The 24,524-nt window shown below is 38.0% G+C and overlaps 1 protein-coding gene across 4 annotated transcripts; it reads left to right on the top strand.

Annotated features, from left to right (window-relative positions):
* Positions 1–19,847: 19,847 nt before the first annotated feature.
* Positions 19,848–22,936, top strand: LOC145052317 (putative pentatricopeptide repeat-containing protein At1g64310). 4 transcript variants are annotated; one of them, XM_079000119.1, is made up of 4 exons: positions 19,848–20,116; positions 20,574–20,652; positions 20,746–20,870; positions 21,122–22,936. In XM_079000119.1, exons 2-4 carry the CDS (start codon positions 20,626–20,628, stop codon positions 22,638–22,640), a joined length of 1,671 nt encoding a protein of 556 aa, XP_078856245.1. In that variant the 5' UTR covers positions 19,848–20,116; positions 20,574–20,625; the 3' UTR covers positions 22,641–22,936. The 4 variants fall into 4 exon arrangements, with proteins under 4 accessions (XP_078856245.1, XP_078856243.1, XP_078856244.1 ...); XM_079000117.1 differs by having other exon boundaries at positions 19,848–20,148; XM_079000118.1 differs by having other exon boundaries at positions 19,848–20,160.
* Positions 22,937–24,524: the final 1,588 nt, after the last annotated feature.

Raw genomic sequence — 24,524 nt, 5'->3', positions numbered from 1 at the left:
AAACTCCCCAATTTTTATGCCAAAATGTCCCAAAAATCCATCTAAGGCCTTCTAGAATTTATCTAAGGTGAAGGGAAGTGTGTTGTACCATTTAAACATCCATTTTGAGGGATTAAATGGAGTTTACAGCCCAAGCACAAGTCTTGGCCGTAAACTCCCCAAAATGTCACAAAATGAGGGTTTAAACCCTCCATTTTAGTTCAAGACACTTGCTAGTAAATTAGGGAAGTGAAATAAGGCCTTAAACTTGCATTTTGGAGGACCACATGAGTTTACGGCCAAGCCTAGGGGGCTTACGGCCGTAAACTCCCAAGTAGTGGCCTTTGGGCGGTAAACTCCAAGGTAGTGAGCTCATGGACCCTCCCGTAAATCTTTCTTGGCCTCGTACCACTCCCGGGAACACCTTCTAGGCCCTAAAACCCCGAAACGATGCTAGAATGCCCAAATACTTTAACGAAAGGCATAAAATGTCTAATTTATTGTAAAATTCATTTTTCATATGACATTAGGGTCCTAAAAAGGTGCTCAATTCGTTATTTGGTACCAAACGCTCAACCGACACTTTCACCCGATTTACCCGATTCACCCGATTTACGCGATTTCAGGTGAGTTCATACCCCTTAAATGAACCTTTCAAATGTTTTATATGTTTTAGGGGGGGGGATACAAGTCAATTATACATGTTTATGGAAATTCATACAAGTCATTTATTCATGTTACGGAAATTAATCACATGTGATTAACTATCCGTAGTTCAAATCACATGTGATTTACCACTATGCTTTATAAAAAGGACTTTCGTTTTCAAAACCATTTCGGATAAAAGATCAATTTTCTAAATATTCCCTTTTGACAAGATTTTTATTAAATAAATTTCTTATAAATGTAACCACACCAATATATTTATATAAATAAGGCTTGAAGGACTTAGGACCGATAGCTCGCCTTAATTCCTATTCTTGTTTGATTGTGGGCTTAGGGTAGTTGGTATCCGTCCGACTGTCGTTGATTTCTTACTTATATATCATATATATTTGTGTTGGATACGAGTATTTTCATTTCATTAAATGTTTAAACCACTAGATTGACAAGAATCATACGCACTAAGTTAACTATAATAGGTATAGTTAAGGCCACTATTACTCGCTATAGCTACTACTCTACACACTATAATACACCCTATAATGATACTATATACTAATACGAGAATATCCTACGAGTATACAAAAGACTACTACGCTATAATACAAGAGAAAACACTAATCAAGAGATAACACACTAACCCACTACGAGATACTCTATTCGCTACGCACTACGCCCAGAGTCTTCTGGCAGGAAGACGACGCTATATGTATAGATCTATACGGGGCAGACGCTATTACATCTCGACTGATAACTTCAATCCGAGCCGTACAGGCCCAGGGATGCTGCTACTTCACTACACTGTGCATGACCGAGAAGGTCATGGGGTCCTCTATTACTCACACTATCGGTAACATACAAGAAATACACTATAACCACACTAAAATACTAGACAACAGTTAAAGTTAATATCCCGAAGTAAACAAGTATCTAATACTAAAGAAAGCCTGCACCACTATTTCGGACTTCAGGCATAACCTACCATATTGCATTACTTATGGGAAACCCACTATTATACTGTTACAATGAATGTTTTCTTCCATGATGAAAATTACATGTTTCTTAAAGGTTTTCAATTACAAAGTATTTCTGGAAAATATAGGATTTTCTAGGTTTTTCTACTACTTATGAATGTAAATTATAGCTTTTCATACTATCGGTTCTAATGCTTTTTATACAAAAACTCACACTAAACTCTTATGAACTCACGAGCTTTATGCTGATATTCGTTTTCAAAATAACTTGTATCCTCAGGTCAAAGATAGACAGGTACAGGTGCAGCATTTTGGAGAAGCTGGAGCATACAAGATCCATCTCTTATTTTTGATTTACTTTTGGTGTTTGTTGAACAATACGAAACACGCTTGTAATTAAACTCACTATGTAATACAATGGTTGTATGTTTCTTGTTTTTACTATTATGCAATTGTGATGATACTGTACATGATGTCCTCCACCCCGCAACGTATTCCGCCGTTATCGTTTTTGGGGTGTGACACGGGCGGCCTTGCCCAACTCCTTGCTAGTTGGGCCTGAATTGGGCTGGCCCAAGGCCTGACCTAATTGTCCTATATATAATGAATAGTACCTCCTCCATGGAGGGGGACCCCTTTCCCTAGACTCTCCCCAAAGTGGTTCAGCCTCCACTAGACTTCCCCATGGCTCAGCCGCCACTATACTCCGGCCGGGTGGCTCAGCCGCCACCCGCCGCCGTTGTAACGCCCGCAAATTCGGGCTAGTCAAATTAGAGGCAATAGGGGTCGAAAACGACTTTTCTACAAAAGATTATTTAGAATAAATAATCTTAACCAAGTTGTAGAGTATGTTACAAGGTTTTCGTACATATAAAGAACGCCGAAATCCGAGTTATAACGAAAAAGTTATGATCCGTTGAAGTTTCGCGACGGAACCGGCACGATACCGGGAAGCGTAAATAGTGAATTTACGATAGAGCGAGATTTAGCCTTAGCGATCTAAACGAAAGTCGTAGAATATGTTAAACTAAGAACATCGAAAAAAAGAACGCCCAAATATTACTTCGTATGAGGAAGTTATGATTTTTCTAAGATTTAGCATAGCAGTGCACAGCCCGAAATCTGAATTTTAGATCGGTCGATTTTTAGCCGACGGGATCTAAATGAAAGTTGTAGTACTCATAAATACCAACGCGTGGATATAAAGAACGTCGATAATAGAGCTCGTATGCGAAAGTTATGGACGAAGCTTAGTCCCTACTTTTCGAGCGCGGCGAATTCGATACAGTTTTGTAAATCCGAGATAGAATGAGAATTAGCCAACGAGGTCTAAATGAGAGTTGAAGGTCTCATTAATAGGAACACAACGGTAAAAAGACAGACAAAAACAGAACTCGTATGCGAAAGTTATGGACAAAGCTTAGTCTCTACTTTTCGAGCGCGGCGAATTCGATACAGTTTTGTAAATCCGAGATAGAATGAGAATTAGCTAACGAGGTATAAATGAAAGTTGAAGATCTCATTAATAGGAACTCAATAGTAAAAAGACAGACAAAAACGGAGCTCGTATGCAAAAGTTACGGACGAAGCTTGGAGACTACTTTACTATACACTTCCTATAAATACAAGGGTGAACTCCTTATATTTTCTTCACACCATAAGCCTTTCTTTCTCTCTCTAACTTCTCTCTAACCTCCCTAAACCCCCCCCCCCCAAGTCTAGGGAACCTCCCTATCACGAGAAGAAAGCCCCAGAGCGCCCGACGGCTCCGAGAAGAAAAGCTTTCGGCTCGGAAACGCTGCTCCAGCGAAGCCCGGTTTTTAATAAAAACCCGCTATAAGTGAGCTACGCCTATAGTATATTTAATATAGATTTTATTTAATTATAGTAACATTGTTAGGACCTTAAAATAATTATTTGGGCTATTATTATGAGTTATATTGAGTGTTATTTAACGCTTATATAATAGTAATAATAACTAGGCTATTAAATTAGTCTCGTCAAGCGTTAGACTAAACTCTAGTGGTAATGATACTAGGTCTCGTCAAGGGATAATTGTTTTAAGAGTAACGAAGTGTTGTTCGAGTGCCGACTCACCACCTTTCAAGTGAGTGCATAGTCCCTTTCATCTTACACATAGATATGAAGTATTTTATATAAACTACGTGCTATGTGTGCATATTATCTGAATACTTGCTGTCTATGCTGGTTGAACGTTTTATACATGTTTTAAAGGACTTAAACTGTATACGTATCTTATATATACGAAAATGTTGGGTATGAGATGGGTAGATGAATGATGAGAGATAGAAGATGACGTGAGTATACATTGGCAGCTATAGACTTAGTGCCTATGGGACAAACACCGGTAGCTATGGACTTAGTACCTTTTAGACGTTGGTAGCTATGGATTTAGTACATGTTGGGAATTGGTAGCTATGGACTTAGTACCTATTAGTTAGACGCTGATAGCTAAGGATTTAGTACTTGTAGGAATTGGTAGCTATGGACTTAGTACCTGTTGAACATTGGTAGCTATGGACTTAGTACCTATTAGATAAAGACTGGTAGCTATGGATTTAGTACCCGATGAATATACTATAGCAGCTATGGAATTAGTGCTTTATGAACAAACATTGGCGGCTATGGATTTAGTGCGAGTCCTATAACCCTGGAAGTAAGGGACTTCGGAATAAACGAATGCAGGATAGATGACTCTTAGGTTAAATCCTTAAAGAGTAAAGAAGATAATGGGGATGGGTAATTGGGTTGATTGTTTGATTGAACATAATAATTATATTATTGTGGGTTGAAAACCCTATGTACTCACCAGGTTTCCCAACCTGACCCACTCAGTTTATGTATATCACAGGTGACGAAGTGAAGTGACATTACACTGAGAGATTTAAAAGAGATGTAGATCACTAGTGTAAATCATTGTAAGTTCTGTTTATGCTTATGTTTCGGTATTAACGATGACATCCCAAACATTTTAAAATGAAATAAATACGTTTCTTCGAAAATGTTTTAATAACGTATTTACCATGTTTTTCTGGGAACAAATTCCGCAACCTTTTTATAAAATGAAGTACTCTGATTTTTATAAAGCATAAACAAAATCGGTCTTTTCTGGCCGTGATTTTGGGGATGTCACAGTTGGTATCAGAGCATTAGTTTAAGCAAACTAGGAATATGAATTTATTTCTAGACTTAAACTTAGAATGCTAAGCGATGATTGTGAGGTGTGAGCACTAGCTTATTTTAGGAATTGTGCCTAAAATGCTTTTATGTGCTAAATGCTTTGTGCATGATATGTTGTTAATTGTTCGGATCTATGGTCTGTTGCCGACCGGATCTGGAAACCTTATGTGTTTAGGATTCTAAACGTACGACTACGGTATTAGAACTAGCATGTAAACGTTTCGGAGTGATAAGGATGATTTAAACGTCAAGTAAAGGTCTAAATTCACCTTATTCGGTGTATAGATCGAGATGGTAAGGACCCGTAGCGGCAACATAAACGCAAATGGGAATAGGAACCAACCCCCAGTGGTTCAGCAAATATCTGTTGTAGAAGAAGTTATGCTTGAGCCAGTCACCATGGCTGGAGTTCAAGCCATGATTCGGGCTATGTTGGCTGAACAAAGGGAAGAAATGAGACGGATGTTGAATAAGGACGACCCTACTATGCCCATTGAGCAACCCGAACTGATTCCCGAGCAATCTGAGGAAGGGAACTACAGCCGCCAAGTGAGTCAAGTTGGGACTCAAGGTGAGCAAAGGGATGGCCCAAAAGGGAGAAACAACAAGGATGGGCGGATGTACAAGAATTTCTTGGGTGCGAAACCACCAAGCCTCTCAGGAAGCCCAAAGCCGGTTGAGATTATGGATTGGATCTCTGAGATGGAGATGGTGTTTGAGAGCTGCAGCTGTAATGAGAAACAGAAGACTGTCTTTGCAGTAAGACAGCTGAAAACTAGAGTCTTGAGTTGGTGGAAGCTATTGGCAGATACGATGCCACGAGGAGAAGCCTTAAGGATGTCGTGGGAAGAGTTTTTGGAACAGTTGAAAATGCAGTACTGCTCGGAGGTAGATCTGATAGACCTAAACAACGAGTTTCAGAACCTGAAGAAAGGGAAGATGAGTGTTGATGAGTATGCCACCGCATTTACCGAGAGGATGAAGCTATTTCCCTACTTGGTGCCTACTGAACTCTCCAAGATTGATAGGTTTGCTAACGGACTGCCCACTAACTTTGGTCCAATGGTCAAAATGGCAACTACCTTGAAAGCAGCTGTTAGGGCAGCTAAGAACATAGAGGCCCAGATAAGAGAAAAGGGTCTAGAAAAAAATAAGGCAGGAGAGAAGCGAAAGTTTGAGGGATCTTCGAGGTCGAACAAGGAAAGCAAATTCTCAAAACTTGGAGGAGCAGATGGAGGTGAAACAAGATGGTGTGATAAATGCAAGAAGAAGCATGGTGGGAAGTGCAACGAAGAAGTGACTTGTTACAAGTGTGGGAGGACGGGTCTCTATTCCAAAGACTGCACACATAATGACAAAGTATGCTACGGATGTGGAGGCAAAGGGCACATGTCCAGAGACTGCCCAAGGAAAAATAAAGCAGCAAGACCAGAAACGCCACCAAGGCCTAGGGCATTTCACATGATCCTTGACGAAGCAGAGAACCATGCGAGGAATCAAGAATGAGGACTTCTTACCCGAAGATCGGATTATGCAGTAGCCATAGTTTCGTATAATGTAGCCTAGTAGAGGCATAGTCTAGGGTGAACTTGAACACCTATGTAATCGTTTCAAGAATTAATATAAAACCTTCGTTTTGTTATCTGATGTGTTGAATGATTGTATGATTTGCTGCATGGTGACTTGGGAAACTGCGAGACAATACTTGGGACGAGTATGAGTAGGTGTGAATGGTAGTAGAGGCCTATACTACCGGAAGCACAGGACTCACACTTGGATCAGGGAAAGTCACAAGGTTACCAAGAAGCTAGTAATTAATTTCGTTTTATTCAAGTGTGTTGTTACCATCGTTTCGGTAATGACTAAGAAGATTGTTGATATTCCGACCCTAGTGGTCATATCGAATCGAGTCCGACTACGATGAGTATGTTGTGTGGTTCAGAGAACCAAGTTTGATGTAGCGTCCGACTTAAACCAAACGGTTGAAATCAAAGCGATCAATAGAAGTATCGTACTCGTTGTTAAAGAAGTTGGTAGCTGGAAATGCCAAATGTTAAAATGTGATTATATCACATTAGAACATGAAGGAAGGCATAGCTTGTTTTAGAATTTAACTCTAAGAGACCTAAGTCTAAGTGTTGCAACATACGATGATAGGTCATTAGAATATGACACATCGATCCATAGTAGTAATAAAAGAAGTCATCTCAAGTTCATATCCAGTAAGGATCGAGATTGTGACTTGAAGGTCATAATTTGGAGTCTAACCTGAGGTAGAGAGCAAGTGCACGATCGAGTACTCTTACAGTCAATGAGTTTAAGAGATAGAATTGAAGGAATGTAGAAGTTATAATTATTACCTAGGATGAAGAGATGATGTATGGATTCATTATACGACCCTGTTTTGTTGATGATTTCGGGACGTAATCATCCTAAGGGGGAGATAATTGTAACGCCCGCAAATTCGGGCTAGTCAAATTAGAGGCAATAGGGGTCGAAAGTGACTTTTCTACAAAAGATTATTTAGAATAAATAATCTTAACCAAGTTGTAGAGTATGTTACAAGGTTTTCGTACATATAAAGAACGCCGAAATCCGAGTTATAACGAAGAAGTTATGACCCGTTGAAGTTTCGCGACGGAACCGGCACGATACCGGGAAGCGTAAATAGTGAATTTACGATAGAGCGAGATTTAGCCTTAGAGATCTAAACGAAAGTCGTAGAATATGTTAAACTAAGAACATCGAAAAAAAGAACGCCCAAATATTACTTCGTATGAGGAAGTTATGATTTTTCTAAGATTTAGCATAGCAGTGCACAACCCGAAATCTGAATTTTAGATCGGTCGATTTTTAGCCGACGGGATCTAAATGAAAGTTGTAGTACTCATAAATACCAACGCGTGGATATAAAGAACGTCGATAATAGAGCTCGTATGCGAAAGTTATGGACGAAGCTTAGTCCCTACTTTTCGAGCGCGGCGAATTCGATACAGTTTTGTAAATCCGAGATAGAATGAGAATTAGCCAACGAGGTCTAAATGAGAGTTGAATATCTCATTAATAGGAACACAACGGTAAAAAGACAGACAAAAACAGAACTCGTATGCGAAAGTTATGGACAAAGCTTAGTCTCTACTTTTCGAGCGCGGCGAATTCGATACAGTTTTGTAAATCCGAGATAGAATGAGAATTAGCTAACGAGGTATAAATGAAAGTTGAAGATCTCATTAATAGGAACTCAATAGTAAAAAGACAGACAAAAACGGAGCTCGTATGCAAAAGTTACGGACGAAGCTTGGAGACTACTTTACTATACACTTCCTATAAATACAAGGGTGAACTCCTTATATTTTCTTCACACCATAAGCCTTTCTTTCTCTCTCTAACTTCTCTCTAACCTCCCTAAACCCCCCCCCCCCAAGTCTAGGGAACCTCCCTATCACGAGAAGAAAGCCCCGGAGCGCCCGACGGCTCCGAGAAGAAAAGCTTTCGGCTCAGAAACGCTGCTCCAGCGAAGCCCGGTTTTTAATAAAAACCCGTTGTAAGTGAGCTACGCCTATAGTATATTTAATATAGATTTTATTTAATTATAGTAACATTGTTAGGACCTTAAAATAATTATTTGGGCTATTATTATAAGTTATATTGAGTGTTATTTAACGCTTATATAATAGTAATAATAGCTAGGCTATTAAATCAGTCTCGTCAAGCGTTAGACTAAACTTTAGTGGTAATGATACTAGGTCTCGTCAAGGGATAATTGTTTTAAGAGTAACGAAGTGCTGTTCGAGTGCCGACTCACCACCTTTCAGGTGAGTGCATAGTCCCTTTCATCTTACACATAGATATGAAGTATTTTATATAAACTACGTGCTATGTGTGCATATTATCTGAATACTTGTTGTCTATGCTGGTTGAACGTTTTATACATGTTTTAAAGGACTTAAACTGTATACGTATCTTATATATACGAAAATGTTGGGTATGAGATGGGTAGATGAATGATGAGAGATAGAAGATGACGTGAGTATACATTGGCAGCTATAGACTTAGTGCCTATGGGACAAACACCGGTAGCTATGGACTTAGTACCTTTTAGACGTTGGTAGCTATGGATTTAGTACATGTTGGGAATTGGTAGCTATGGACTTAGTACCTATTAGTTAGACGCTGATAGCTAAGGATTTAGTACTTGTAGGAATTGGTAGCTATGGACTTAGTACCTGTTGAACATTGGTAGCTATGGACTTAGTACCTATTAGATAAAGACTGGTAGCTATGGATTTAGTACCCGATGAATATACTATAGCAGCTATGGAATTAGTGCTTTATGAACAAACATTGGCGGCTATGGATTTAGTGCCAGTCCTATAACCCTGGAAGTAAGGGACTTCGGAATAAACGAATGCAGGATAGATGACTCTTAGGTTAAATCCTTAAAGAGTAAAGAAGATAATGGGGATGGGTAATTGGGTTGATTGTTTGATTGAACATAATAATTATATTATTGTGGGTTGAAAACCCTATGTACTCACCAGGTTTCCCAACCTGACCCACTCAGTTTATGTATATCACAGGTGACGAAGTGAAGTGACATTACACTGAGAGATTTAAAAGAGATGTAGATCACTAGTGTAAATCATTGTAAGTTCTGTTTATGCTTATGTTTCGGTATTAACGATGACATCCCAAACATTTTAAAATGAAATAAATACGTTTCTTCGAAAATGTTTTAATAACGTATTTACCATGTTTTTCTGGGAACAAATTCCGCAACCTTTTTATAAAATGAAGTACTCTGATTTTTATAAAGCATAAACAAAATCGGTCTTTTCTGGCCGTGATTTTGGGGATGTCACAGTTGGTATCAGAGCATTAGTTTAAGCAAACTAGGAATATGAATTTATTTCTAGACTTAAACTTAGAATGCTAAGCGATGATTGTGAGGTGTGAGCACTAGCTTATTTTAGGAATTGTGCCTAAAATGCTTTTATGTGCTAAATGCTTTGTGCATGATATGTTGTTAATTGTTCGGATCTATGGTCTGTTGCCGACCGGATCTGGAAACCTTATGTGTTTAGGATTCTAAACGTACGACTACGGTATTAGAACTAGCATGTAAACGTTTCGGAGTGATAAGGATGATTTAAACGTCAAGTAAAGGTCTAAATTCACCTTATTCGGTGTATAGATCGAGATGGTAAGGACCCGTAGCGGCAACATAAACGCAAATGGGAATAGGAACCAACCCCCAGTGGTTCAGCAAATATCTGTTGTAGAAGAAGTTATGCTTGAGCCAGTCACCATGGCTGGAGTTCAAGCCATGATTCGGGCTATGTTGGCTGAACAAAGGGAAGAAATGAGACGGATGTTGAATAAGGACGACCCTACTATGCCCATTGAGCAACCCGAACTGATTCCCGAGCAATCTGAGGAAGGGAACTACAGCCGCCAAGTGAGTCAAGTTGGGACTCAAGGTGAGCAAAGGGATGGCCCAAAAGGGAGAAACAACAAGGATGGGCGGATGTACAAGAATTTCTTGGGTGCGAAACCACCAAGCCTCTCAGGAAGCCCAAAGCCGGTTGAGATTATGGATTGGATCTCTGAGATGGAGATGGTGTTTGAGAGCTGCAGCTGTAATGAGAAACAGAAGACTGTCTTTGCAGTAAGACAGCTGAAAACTAGAGTCTTGAGTTGGTGGAAGCTATTGGCAGATACGATGCCACGAGGAGAAGCCTTAAGGATGTCGTGGGAAGAGTTTTTGGAACAGTTGAAAATGCAGTACTGCTCGGAGGTAGATCTGATAGACCTAAACAACGAGTTTCAGAACCTGAAGAAAGGGAAGATGAGTGTTGATGAGTATGCCACCGCATTTACCGAGAGGATGAAGCTATTTCCCTACTTGGTGCCTACTGAACTCTCCAAGATTGATAGGTTTGCTAACGGACTGCCCACTAACTTTGGTCCAATGGTCAAAATGGCAACTACCTTGAAAGCAGCTGTTAGGGCAGCTAAGAACATAGAGGCCCAGATAAGAGAAAAGGGTCTAGAAAAAAATAAGGCAGGAGAGAAGCGAAAGTTTGAGGGATCTTCGAGGTCGAACAAGGAAAGCAAATTCTCAAAACTTGGAGGAGCAGATGGAGGTGAAACAAGATGGTGTGATAAATGCAAGAAGAAGCATGGTGGGAAGTGCAACGAAGAAGTGACTTGTTACAAGTGTGGGAGGACGGGTCTCTATTCCAAAGACTGCACACATAATGACAAAGTATGCTACGGATGTGGAGGCAAAGGGCACATGTCCAGAGACTGCCCAAGGAAAAATAAAGCAGCAAGACCAGAAACGCCACCAAGGCCTAGGGCATTTCACATGATCCTTGACGAAGCAGAGAACCATGCGAGGAATCAAGAATGAGGACTTCTTACCCGAAGATCGGATTATGCAGTAGCCATAGTTTCGTATAATGTAGCCTAGTAGAGGCATAGTCTAGGGTGAACTTGAACACCTATGTAATCGTTTCAAGAATTAATATAAAACCTTCGTTTTGTTATCTGATGTGTTGAATGATTGTATGATTTGCTGCATGGTGACTTGGGAAACTGCGAGACAATACTTGGGACGAGTATGAGTAGGTGTGAATGGTAGTAGAGGCCTATACTACCGGAAGCACAGGACTCACACTTGGATCAGGGAAAGTCACAAGGTTACCAAGAAGCTAGTAATTAATTTCGTTTTATTCAAGTGTGTTGTTACCATCGTTTCGGTAATGACTAAGAAGATTGTTGATATTCCGACCCTAGTGGTCATATCGAATCGAGTCCGACTACGATGAGTATGTTGTGTGGTTCAGAGAACCAAGTTTGATGTAGCGTCCGACTTAAACCAAACGGTTGAAATCAAAGCGATCAATAGAAGTATCGCACTCGTTGTTAAAGAAGTTGGTAGCTGGAAATGCCAAATGTTAAAATGTGATTATATCACATTAGAACATGAAGGAAGGCATAGCTTGTTTTAGAATTTAACTCTAAGAGACCTAAGTCTAAGTGTTGCAACATACGATGATAGGTCATTAGAATATGACACATCGATCCATAGTAGTAATAAAAGAAGTCATCTCAAGTTCGTATCCAGTAAGGATCGAGATTGTGACTTGAAGGTCATAATTTGGAGTCTAACCTGAGGTAGAGAGCAAGTGCACGATCGAGTACTCTTACAGTCAATGAGTTTAAGAGATAGAATTGAAGGAATGTAGAAGTTATAATTATTACCTAGGATGAAGAGATGATGTATGGATTCATTATACGACCCTGTTTTGTTGATGATTTCGGGACGTAATCATCCTAAGGGGGAGATAATTGTAACGCCCGCAAATTCGGGCTAGTCAAATTAGAGGCAATAGGGGTCGAAAGTGACTTTTCTACAAAAGATTATTTAGAATAAATAATCTTAACCAAGTTGTAGAGTATGTTACAAGGTTTTCGTACATATAAAGAACGCCGAAATCCGAGTTATAACGAAGAAGTTATGACCCGTTGAAGTTTCGCGACGGAACCGGCACGATACCGGGAAGCGTAAATAGTGAATTTACGATAGAGCGAGATTTAGCCTTAGAGATCTAAACGAAAGTCGTAGAATATGTTAAACTAAGAACATCGAAAAAAAGAACGCCCAAATATTACTTCGTATGAGGAAGTTATGATTTTTCTAAGATTTAGCATAGCAGTGCACAACCCGAAATCTGAATTTTAGATCGGTCGATTTTTAGCCGATGGGATCTAAATGAAAGTTGTAGTACTCATAAATACCAACGCGTGGATATAAAGAACGTCGATAATAGAGCTCGTATGCGAAAGTTATGGACGAAGCTTAGTCCCTACTTTTCGAGCGCGGCGAATTCGATACAGTTTTGTAAATCCGAGATAGAATGAGAATTAGCCAACGAGGTCTAAATGAGAGTTGAAGATCTCATTAATAGGAACACAACGGTAAAAAGACAGACAAAAACAGAACTCGTATGCGAAAGTTATGGACAAAGCTTAGTCTCTACTTTTCGAGCGCGGCGAATTCGATACAGTTTTGTAAATCCGAGATAGAATGAGAATTAGCTAACGAGGTATAAATGAAAGTTGAAGATCTCATTAATAGGAACTCAATAGTAAAAAGACAGACAAAAACGGAGCTCGTATGCAAAAGTTACGGACGAAGCTTGGAGACTACTTTACTATACACTTCCTATAAATACAAGGGTGAACTCCTTATATTTTCTTCACACCATAAGCCTTTCTTTCTCTCTCTAACTTCTCTCTAACCTCCCTAAACCCCCCCCCCCAAGTCTAGGGAACCTCCCTATCACGAGAAGAAAGCCCCGGAGCGCCCGACGGCTCCGAGAAGAAAAGCTTTCGGCTCAGAAACGCTGCTCCAGCGAAGCCCGGTTTTTAATAAAAACCCGTTGTAAGTGAGCTACGCCTATAGTATATTTAATATAGATTTTATTTAATTATAGTAACATTGTTAGGACCTTAAAATAATTATTTGGGCTATTATTATAAGTTATATTGAGTGTTATTTAACGCTTATATAATAGTAATAATAGCTAGGCTATTAAATTAGTCTCGTCAAGCGTTAGACTAAACTTTAGTGGTAATGATACTAGGTCTCGTCAAGGGATAATTGTTTTAAGAGTAACGAAGTGCTGTTCGAGTGCCGACTCACCACCTTTCAGGTGAGTGCATAGTCCCTTTCATCTTACACATAGATATGAAGTATTTTATATAAACTACGTGCTATGTGTGCATATTATCTGAATACTTGTTGTCTATGCTGGTTGAACATTTTATACATGTTTTAAAGGACTTAAACTGTATACGTATCTTATATATACGAAAATGTTGGGTATGAGATGGGTAGATGAATGATGAGAGATAGAAGATGACGTGAGTATACATTGGCAGCTATAGACTTAGTGCCTATGGGACAAACACCGGTAGCTATGGACTTAGTACCTTTTAGACGTTGGTAGCTATGGATTTAGTACATGTTGGGAATTGGTAGCTATGGACTTAGTACCTATTAGTTAGACGCTGATAGCTAAGGATTTAGTACTTGTAGGAATTGGTAGCTATGGACTTAGTACCTGTTGAACATTGGTAGCTATGGACTTAGTACCTATTAGATAAAGACTGGTAGCTATGGATTTAGTACCCGATGAATATACTATAGCAGCTATGGAATTAGTGCTTTATGAACAAACATTGGCGGCTATGGATTTAGTGCCAGTCCTATAACCCTGGAAGTAAGGGACTTCGGAATAAACGAATGCAGGATAGATGACTCTTAGGTTAAATCCTTAAAGAGTAAAGAAGATAATGGGGATGGGTAATTGGGTTGATTGTTTGATTGAACATAATAATTATATTATTGTGGGTTGAAAACCCTATGTACTCACCAGGTTTCCCAACCTGACCCACTCAGTTTATGTATATCACAGGTGACGAAGTGAAGTGACATTACACTGAGAGATTTAAAAGAGATGTAGATCACTAGTGTAAATCATTGTAAGTTCTGTTTATGCTTATGTTTCGGTATTAACGATGACATCCCAAACATTTTAAAATGAAATAAATACGTTTCTTCGAAAATGTTTTAATAACGTATTTACCATGTTTTTCTGGGAACAAATTCCGCAACCTTTTTATAAAATGAAGTACTCTGATTTTTATAAAGCATAAACAAAATCGGTCTTTTCTGGCCGTGATTTTGGGGATGTCATAGCCGTCAGCCACCACCAGCACCAAGATGGTTCTCTCCAGCTATGGAGGACCATATCAGATCTTCTAGCTGATCTAACTTGACCGTCGGAGCCCGCTCCCGAGGCACAGTCCCCGAGGAGGCTCTAACGCGTCTCTCTGATTGTGACTAGCAGATCTCCGCCGCAGCAGAAGACCAGAAGCGCCGTCGGAGGTCCATGTCCCATCACCAACTCGCCGAGTCCCTATCCTCTCATCATACCTCATGCCCGTCTCTACTCATCGAGTTAGGCGATGACTCGATGAGTTTTCCTTCTAAATGAACACCGACTGAATCCACATCTGACTCGCCGAGTTGTATGAACAACTCGTCGAGTTCATCATCAACTGATACTCATGTCCTGACTTGACTCGCCGAGTTGTATGAACAACTCGTTGAGTTACTCTTCATCCTATGAACACGTTCTGTCCTTGACTCGCCGAGTTGATGAACAACTCGCCGAGTTCCATGAAAATTGTCTTGGACTCGCCGAGTCCGTTCATGCACTCGCCGAGTGCCATGAATTCCCAGAACACTTTGCTTAGTCCAGAACGTTGGGTCACTCCCCGGGACTCCTAAAATCCTTCCACACTCAACTGGTCCTTATGACCCTCACTGATATGGGACCAAAACCCTTGGACTCGCCGAGTCTATCACATTCCTTACTAAGAACTTCGATTTCTGATGTACAACACTTAACCAAATGATAGATCTAGGCCCCTAAACTCGATCTAGCACGTAAAGTTACAAACTTTACATGCATGCACGGTACATTAGAGCTTAAAAGGCTCTAAAATGGTTCTTTTGTTGCATGGGGCCTTCCTTAGTGCAAAAAGCAGCCTAGATCTGACTTGTGGCTCATAAAATGACATGATACAGAAGCCCAAACCCCCAACCATGTTTGCAAACATGGTTGGCCACCAAAAATGGCTTATAAAAGCCCTAAATCACCTCAGAGAGGGATCTAACAAATGAATGAGCAAGGTTCAGACTTTATACCTTCCAAAGACTGCAAAAGATGAACCAAACTCGAATCCTTCAGTCCCCTCTTGGTCCTCCTATGCCCTTCCTTCTTCCTTGAGATCAAAACTCACAAGAATCACTCAAAAAGCCTTAGATCTTCTCAAAACGGCTAGGGTTTGCTATGAGGAGTGTTTGGAAGCATAAAGGGAAAAAGAGGCTGCATAAGGTCGTTTAAATAAGGTGCAAACCCCTGGATTAGGGTTTTTATCCAAACAGCGACTACTCGCCGAGTCCGGGACTCGACTCGCCGAGTCCATCACTTAAGTCCCGCGTCTAAACCCGCTTCTACTCGGTGAGTCAGTCCTTCGACTCGCCGAGTCCAAGGCCAAAAATGCAAAAATAAATGAAGATTTAACAACAGAATACATACCAAGAACTAGGTGCTACAAGACGATGGTTAGCGATTGAGAGATTCACCGGAAGAGGAAGAAAGAGGAAAGAAGAAAGGAAGAAGAAATAAGCAAAAGGGAAAGAAATACTACTGGACGAGGAAGGTGGCAAGGCCGTATTGGAAGAGAATGGCGGCAACTGGGTGTGAGGAAGAGAAGATAAGAATGACAAATTGTATGGCGGTCCATGGGAAAAAAAATGAAAAGTAGAAGTTTCAGTGGCAAAATAAGAAAGGAAAAAACTTCAATGCGAAAATAAGAAAGAGGGAAAAGGTAAGTGTAGCTACCATTTTGATAATTAATAGTATATATGATTTCTCTAGATTTTTTTTCAATCGACATTCTATTTGCCATATAAGTTTTTCTATATTAGTAGAAACATATTTTAATTTAAAAGAAAAAAACAATTAACATAGACAAAGGGTAGCTACTAAGGCTAAATGTAGGTCTTATAATATATATGAGAAAAATTAGAAACTATACTGGAAAAAATAAATGACATATCTTGAGTTTGTTTTTTAAAAAAAATGTCTTAAAAACCATTTTAAAAAGAGAAAATCTGTTACGATTGATAACAAAAAGTTAACAATTTTTTATCGAAACTTTCAAAATATCGATAAATATATAATTTACTCTAATAAAAGGAAGCTTACAGGCCTCAACTCCTTCCGATTCATTAACTTTTACAAATCTAAAAAATAAATTAAAAAAACTAAAAGTGAAAAAAAAAAAAAAAACTAACCGTGCCTTTCTCACATCTATTCGCTGCTTTAGAATTGACGTCGGACACTGCCAAAGACTCCGACTTTCTGTTCGCCACTTTATCGACAGACTAATAATCAAGTTTATTTGATTAAACCCTACGATTTTTTTCAATTATATTCCAGTTTTTTTTTTAAATTTAATATGTGGTGCCTGATCGGTTTTAACTGGTTGAACTAGTTGGTACAGGTTTTTCAAGTTGCATGACCCGACCCCCCACAAGTGTTGTTGATTTTTTTTATCGGATTTACATAATTTGGAAACCACTTAATCTTTTACTCTAGATTCGCCAATCAACATAAAAAAGTAATTAGAAAAATTTAAACTTGAAGTTAGAAGGGCAAGAAATGTAATATAGAAAAAGTTACATGGCAGATGTTAAAAAGGGAAAATGACTCTTGAGGGTAATTAACTTTTGCGTTTGTACTCATTTGGTCCCTTTCCTTTTTTTTTTGTATTCAATAAACCATCAAACTTGTTGTTTGCATTCACCATAACCCTTTTGAACGACTTTTGACCTGTGATAGCCGGTCAAAGGGTTATGGTGAACACAAACAACAAGTTCGATGGTATATTGAGTACAAAAAAAAAAGGAAAGGGACCAAATGAGAACAAATGCAACAGTTGGTTACCCTCCTGATTCATTTTCCCTTTACTCATTTACAACAAATCTCACGTCATCTCCTACTGATATTAATGACATTATGAGATTCATTTTTGCTTCTCTTCAAAACATAACCTACGAAAGAACATTATTCATACATGTACAACTTTGTAATGCACTTGAATATTTATTAGGGGAATCTTGACTAAGTAGCCGCATTTCATGACTACATTTACATTTCCAATCAAATGATTTATCATTTATCGTATCACGGATTCAAGACAAGTCTACAAACGAGTTGAATCACAAGTGTTGTGATTTTTGAGTTTACTTACCTTTAAGATCAAGTTCATGGGATAAGATACAACATCAATATCTACAATATCATGTTGCTTTTGTAGACACATCACCATAATATACCGTGAGGTAAACGTTTATGCTGATAAATATACCTCTCATACACAGTCATATCCTTTTGCAGAGAGGTGTTGACAGCTAACCACAGTAAGCATAATGTATACCATGTTTTAACAAGGTTAGCCCTTTGAAACAGTGGCGGAGACAATAGGGGAGCTGGCGGGTGTTGAGCCTCCCCTAACATGTCTAACTCTAATATATTAGTCTCATATTTTTTGTCGCTCTTACTTTTTTTTTTCAGGGTTTCGAAAGCAATTTGAGTTGAACCCCCCTTAACTTCTGGCTTTGGTTGAACCCTTGGTTTTTAACCGTTCTATTCACATAAATAACAAATAACAAGATAATTTGTTATTTCAAATTTTCAAAACAAGATCTTGAAATTAAAACTTAACCAATAAACCAAATCAAGAAAGGAAAAGTATTAAAATTTCGAAATCTTTTAAAAACGCAAATTCCGACTAGTTTGGAACATTAAAATTTCTATAAAATCCATAAAAGATTAAAACAAACAAATCTCAAAGTTAAGAAACCCTAACAGCCGACCTCTATCTCCAAAAGGTTACCCAGTCACACCTTCAATGGAAACCGCAACTCTGGTATGATGGAAAGCATCGCACTCGATTGTCTCTGTGCCCTGTGCTCATTTGACTGAGTCCACATTTCATAAGCCCTTCAAAGTCTTTAATGTTTCACCGTCTGAAGCGATGTATGTATATCCAACTCTCAAATCTTTAGTCTCTCTCATCTTTACTTTCTCTCTAAGAATCCATGTGAGTTATTTAATATATAGAATAATATACGAAATAGTATACCCTTAATATATAGAATAGCATGTTGTACCCTCTTACAGCTAAAGTGCTTTGAAAACATAAGAAATACTTTTTCTTTTATGCCTATGCCCTATGTTAGTGTGTAAAAAAAGATCTATAGTCTGTAAAAAAAGATAGATGCTAGTGCTTGAAACAGTAAAATGAATAAAAAAACCAGTGAAAAAACATATACTTTATAACCAAACAAAACACAAGAGACACAAAAACAAAAACCACCACATAGATTATCAAATTGTAATTATAGCATTATAAATTATATCATATAAGATATGAAGGATACTAATTGTTAAGAACTCATATATGAGGATAAGCTAACCCTTATGATATTCATTTTCAATAAAAACAAAAAAATCTTATTATTATTTAAATTTTTAATTGTATAATGATTTGTCCATTCAAACTATTTCTTATTATTTCGTATAAAAAGTATTTAACTTTTCATAATGTCACATATATAAGTATATAAGCCCCCTTGATATCAAAATATTGGCTCCGCCCCTGCTTTGAAACGCTTTTCATATACGTTATAGCCAAAGAAGGTTGCAGTTTTTGATAATTTTGCAACTTTAATTTCATTTAACTTTTCAGGGAAAATGACTCAGGAGGGTAACCAACTGTTGAGTTCATTCTCATTTGGTCCCTTTTTTTTTGTACTCAATATACCATCGAACTTGTTGTTTGTGTTCACCATAACCCTTTAACCGGCTATCACAGGTCAAAAGCCGGTCAAAAGGGTTATGGTGAACACAAACAACAAGTTCGATGGTATATTGAATACAAAAAAAAGGAAAGGGACCAAATGAGTACAAACGCAAAAGTTAATTACTCTCGAAAGTCATTTTCCCTGTTAAAAATCACATCATAATTAGGGGGTGTTTGGATAGGGAAAAAAAGGCTACTTATTGCTTAATCCCACCGCAATAAGCAAATTTAAGTGTTTGGATAGGAGTCTTTAAAAATCAGCTTATTGCGGTAGGAATAAGCAAAATAAGCTGATTTTAATAAGCAAAGGGGGAAATGCTTATGGCTTATTGTTTATTGGTCATTTTACTCATATAAACTGTTTTATTTTGCCAAACACTTAAATGATTATTGTTTATTGCTTGTTCCCAGTGCAATAAGCTAATCCAAGCATATTTATAAAAAATGCTTATTAAATAAGCAATAAGCTCTAATAACTTAAAAAACTATTTATCCGAAACGCCCTTATAAAAATTTCACCACTTTCATCATCCCCTCCCCCTCTCCCTCCCTCTCTCTCTCTCAAAACTCCATTCGAAGATAACAGATAAAGCTTTCGTTTCCTTTTAGGAATTCACCCTAAAAAATGTTTCGTGAATTCTTTTCATACAAGTAAACCCACCCACCCAATCCTCCGTGCGTCTACTTTACAATCATTCCCACAAATTCGTCATCGCTTCCAATTAAGACAATTTTAATCATCAATCCTAGCAGCTACTGCTACAAATCGTTTCTTATGCATACATGTAGCTCTCTTTCGCTCTATGATTTCAAATCAGTTAAGTTTTAGGTATTTTGACGCAATTTGTAAAATTAATACTCTGTGGTTGATTGTGTTTGGCTAGTTTCTAGTTTTAATTTCATGTTGGTTAGTAGGTGTAGCTCGATATTGCTGAGTTTTGGGAATTAGTTAATTTTCCATGTTTTATATGGAAAAAGCTAATATATATATATGGGTGAAATTCCTTTTCTTTGCGGCTGTATTTTCAGTAATGCTAATGAAATGAATCAAATGATAACGCTAATATATATGGGTGAAATTCCCCATTTTTTATTTAGTTTGATAATTTTGGAACCAGTAGGATGTTCTTTAATTAAATAGGTGATTCATGCTTGAGTTGTATTTCACATGTGCCTGAACATACCTGCAATGGTTTCATGTGGATTTCTTCAACTGATATTAGTCAATTATTGCATTTCCAGGTGCTATGTATGATGTTGCTGCATAAATGATAGGGTAAACTGGAAGGGCATAATGGCATTAGTAACCCACCAGGTTCAGGTAAAAGAAATTTTGACTACTTTTTATACTTGCCTTTGAAGGGTTTGTGAGAGTAATGAATAAATAATGGATACTTTATATTTGCCTTTGAAGGGTTCATATGCTTCTCCAAGACCTTTATCTTTGAAGAAAGGGATCGAATCAAAGAACTTTTTAGCAGCATTTCCAATTGTTAAGAGAACAGATATTATATTATTGAAGCATAGATCTTGTTTATGGTAAGTACTTATCTCTATACGTTCATAATATTGACCTTTCAAAATTTACACTGTCTATGCCGGATAATGTGGTTTCATAAATGATGGGATGAGCTGGAAGGGGACAATGACTTGATGTTGTTTCATTTTAAGTCGCTTGTATTTGAACTCTCAAAGCTAAATCACACCCTTTCGAGAACCAAATCATTTCATGCTTTGCTAATCAAGTCCTGCCTTTTCCATGACCCATTCTACGCAACTAAAATCATCAGGTTTTATGCAATCAATAACGACCTCACATCTGCCTGTAACCTGTTCGATGAAACTCCTAACAGAACTGTCTATCTCTGGAATTCCATCATCAGAGCTTACGCCCAAACCCATTCTTTTCTTGATGCATTTTCACTCTTCAAACAAATGCTGGCCTCAGAAACAAAGCCCGATAATTTCACATTTGCTTGCATTTTACGTGCTTGTTCCGAAAAACTAGATCTTGAAGCTCTTAAGCTTGTGCATGGGCAAGTAATTGTTTCTGATTTGGGATCAGACTCCATTACCGCTAGTGCACTTGTGTCAGCTTACTCTAAACTTGGCCTCGTTGATGATGCAAGAATGGTCTTTGATGGGCTAAACAGACACGACTTGGTTTTACACAACACAATGATTACAGGTTATGGATCTTGTGGGTACTGGGAGAAAGCACTAAATCTGTTTATTATAATGAGAAGAATTGGATATCAGCCTGATGGGTATACAGTTGTAGGGTTATTATCGGGTTTAACATGTTCTAGCTTGCTGGAAATCGGCCAAGGAATCCATGGTTACTGTTTGAGAAGCGGGTTTGATTCTAACACACACATAAGTAGCGTCCTTGTTAGTATGTACACAAGATGTGGTTGTATGAATTCGGCCTATAAAGTATTTAGTGGTTTATCACATCCCGATTTGGTAACATGGTCTGCTTTAATATCTGGTTTTTCACAATCTGGAGAGTATCATAACGCCTTAATTTATTTCAGGAAACTGAATTCCTGTGGCAAAAAACCAGACTCCGTTCTTATCTCCATTTTACTGGCTGTAACTTCACAATTGGTCACTTTGGCACCAGGTGTCGAGCTACATGGTTATGCCATACGCCATAACCTACACTCGGAGGTCATGGTGTCTTCTGCATTGATAGACATGTACTCAAAATGTGGTTTCTTGGACTTGGCACTCAAGGTGTTCGATGAAATGCCTAAAAGAAACATAGTTTCATACAATTCAGTAATAGCAAGTTTTGGTTTATACGGACTTGCATCCGAGGCTTTTGAAGTGTTTCATGAGGTTCTTGAACGAGGTCTAAAACCTGATGAATCTACTTTCACTGCTCTACTATCTGCTTGCTCCCATGGTGGTCTTCTTAAAGAAGGTCGAGACGTTTTCAGAAGAATGAGGGACGATTTTAGCATTGAAGCAAACACTGAACATTATGTTCATTTTGTGAAGCTTGTTGGTATGGCTGGGGAGTTGGATGAGGCTTATGAGGTTGTTAACTCGTTGGGAGAGCATGTGGATTCTGGTATTTGGGGTGCGCTTCTTTCTTGCTGTGATGCACATAATGATTTGAAAATGGCAGAGATTGTGAGTCGGCGACTCCTTGAGTGTAAGCAAGAGAGAATCAGCTACAAAGTTATGGTTTCTAATATGCTTGCTGGAAATGGGAGGTGGGATGACGTGAAAAAATTGAGGGATGAATTAGATGGTGTGGGAAATAGGAAAGTTCTTGGAGTTAGCTGGATTGAGGTCTAACCGAAGGAAATACCAAAGTTGAAAGGGGCATGTAACGTAGCGGTATCAAGAATGTTGTAAATATGCCCCTTAAGCCAATGAATTCAGGGTTCAAGTCCCGGTTTAGTTTAGGAGCAGATTAAGAGGTGTGTGAGTTAGTTGTTCAAAAGAAAATTAACAAAGGAAATGATTCATATCTATGTTAAATATATGAGATTAGTGGTTGCGGTGTCGGCTGTTTTATTTAGTAATGAGTTGATTTGGGTTGTTTTTATCTTTAACAAATTAAATGAATAAAACAATTTTTTTTGTTGTAATATTTTTAGGTATAGTAGTCAGGTTTTCTAACAATTTACTTGATTTTTTTTCCACTTAATTTAGGGTTAATATCATTGTTGGGCAACAAACTCTTTTGAATTGTTTTAAATGGTCCATCAACTTATTTTCTAGCTTTCGGGGGGGCATACAATGGCTTTTGTCGGGTTTAAATTGTCCCTTCTGAAAATTTGAATGGGTAAGCCAATTACATATTTGTTATGTCGTACTTGTTGGTCAACAAGTTGTTACTATGGCGACATCCTTTGTATGGATTCCTATTCTACTCTGTTCACGTTCCCCGTCGAAGCTGTCGTGTCCTTTTCTCCTTTCCTCTCGATTCCACACTTTAAACCCATCAATATGAATGCTTTTGCACAAAAATGACTCATCCCATCCTCCATCTAATTGGGTTTATCGAGAAACTCATCACAATTGACGTAAAGGGGTTGTAACTCTATTCACAGCTGCTATTTCATATGATAGATGCAAGTTTAGTCTTCAACAACCCTATAGAAATGGGCAACAAGCATGGGTCATTAGAGAACATGGAGAAAGAGACTAACTTCGTTGTCATTAGAACAAACATATGGTGTGCTTGTTGGTTTCGTTTCAATCTGAAAGAAATTCAAAGATTTATGGAGTAATTTATGAGGGGTGGTAGTTAATTCTTGGGAATTTGGTCGATCCTAACCCTAGAAAGGTTGTCGTACTATTGTGGTTGTCTTTGAATTCAATATAGATAAACATCAGTTTCCATACTTTTCATCTTTATTTAGTACCCATTTTCCTTTTCATAGGAAGCTTAAGAAGATCTCTCTCAAAACCTTATTAATACCCTCTCTATACATCTCTCGTGATTGTTTGCTTAGTTTTGCTGGAGTATGTCAAATACCCCCATTTCATTGGAAGAAAGTAAGTGAAATCCACCATTCCCCTTTTAATAAACTTTAGGTCCAAGTGGACAACCATGTACGTGTACATTATGTTGACTACGCATCCACATTTTCTCCAACTTATTGTATGAGGTCAAGTTATTTCAGGTTAGTAGGACAAAATAAGGAGATATGCATCCACATTATGCCATTAGAAAGCCAAAAAATAAGTTGAGGGACCATTTAAAGCAATTTAAAAAAAAGTTTGTTACCCAAAAGTGACATTAACCCATTAATAATATATAGAACTAGTCGTTCAATATATATATATATATATATATATATATATATATATATATATATATATATATATATATATATATATATATATATATATAGGGAGTGGTTCAAATGAGAACCATAAAAAATTAAGAACCCTAAGAATGTCACACCCCCGAACCAGACGATGAAAACGTCCGGGGGCTTGCACGTGTGACTTCATCTTGAAATATCATTACAGTGAATATAATTGAAACATAACATCATCATCATCACACATGTAATATTACAACATTCATTGTTTACATGAGTATTGTATTTGAATATTACATGCCAAAATAGTAAGAGTATGATGAAACAAAATATAACATAGTATCCATTAGTTTGTTTTGTTCATCCTGCCTCAACGGTATCCTAAGAATACAAGTTATTTTGA

This window comes from Lactuca serriola, chromosome 5 (genome assembly GCF_051521515.1).
Source record: "Lactuca serriola cultivar US96UC23 chromosome 5, Lser_US96UC23_V15, whole genome shotgun sequence".
In the NCBI taxonomy this organism is placed as follows: Eukaryota; Viridiplantae; Streptophyta; class Magnoliopsida; order Asterales; family Asteraceae; genus Lactuca; species Lactuca serriola.
Note: the sequence above shows the minus strand (reverse complement) of the source record. Positions and strands in the feature narration are given on the sequence as shown.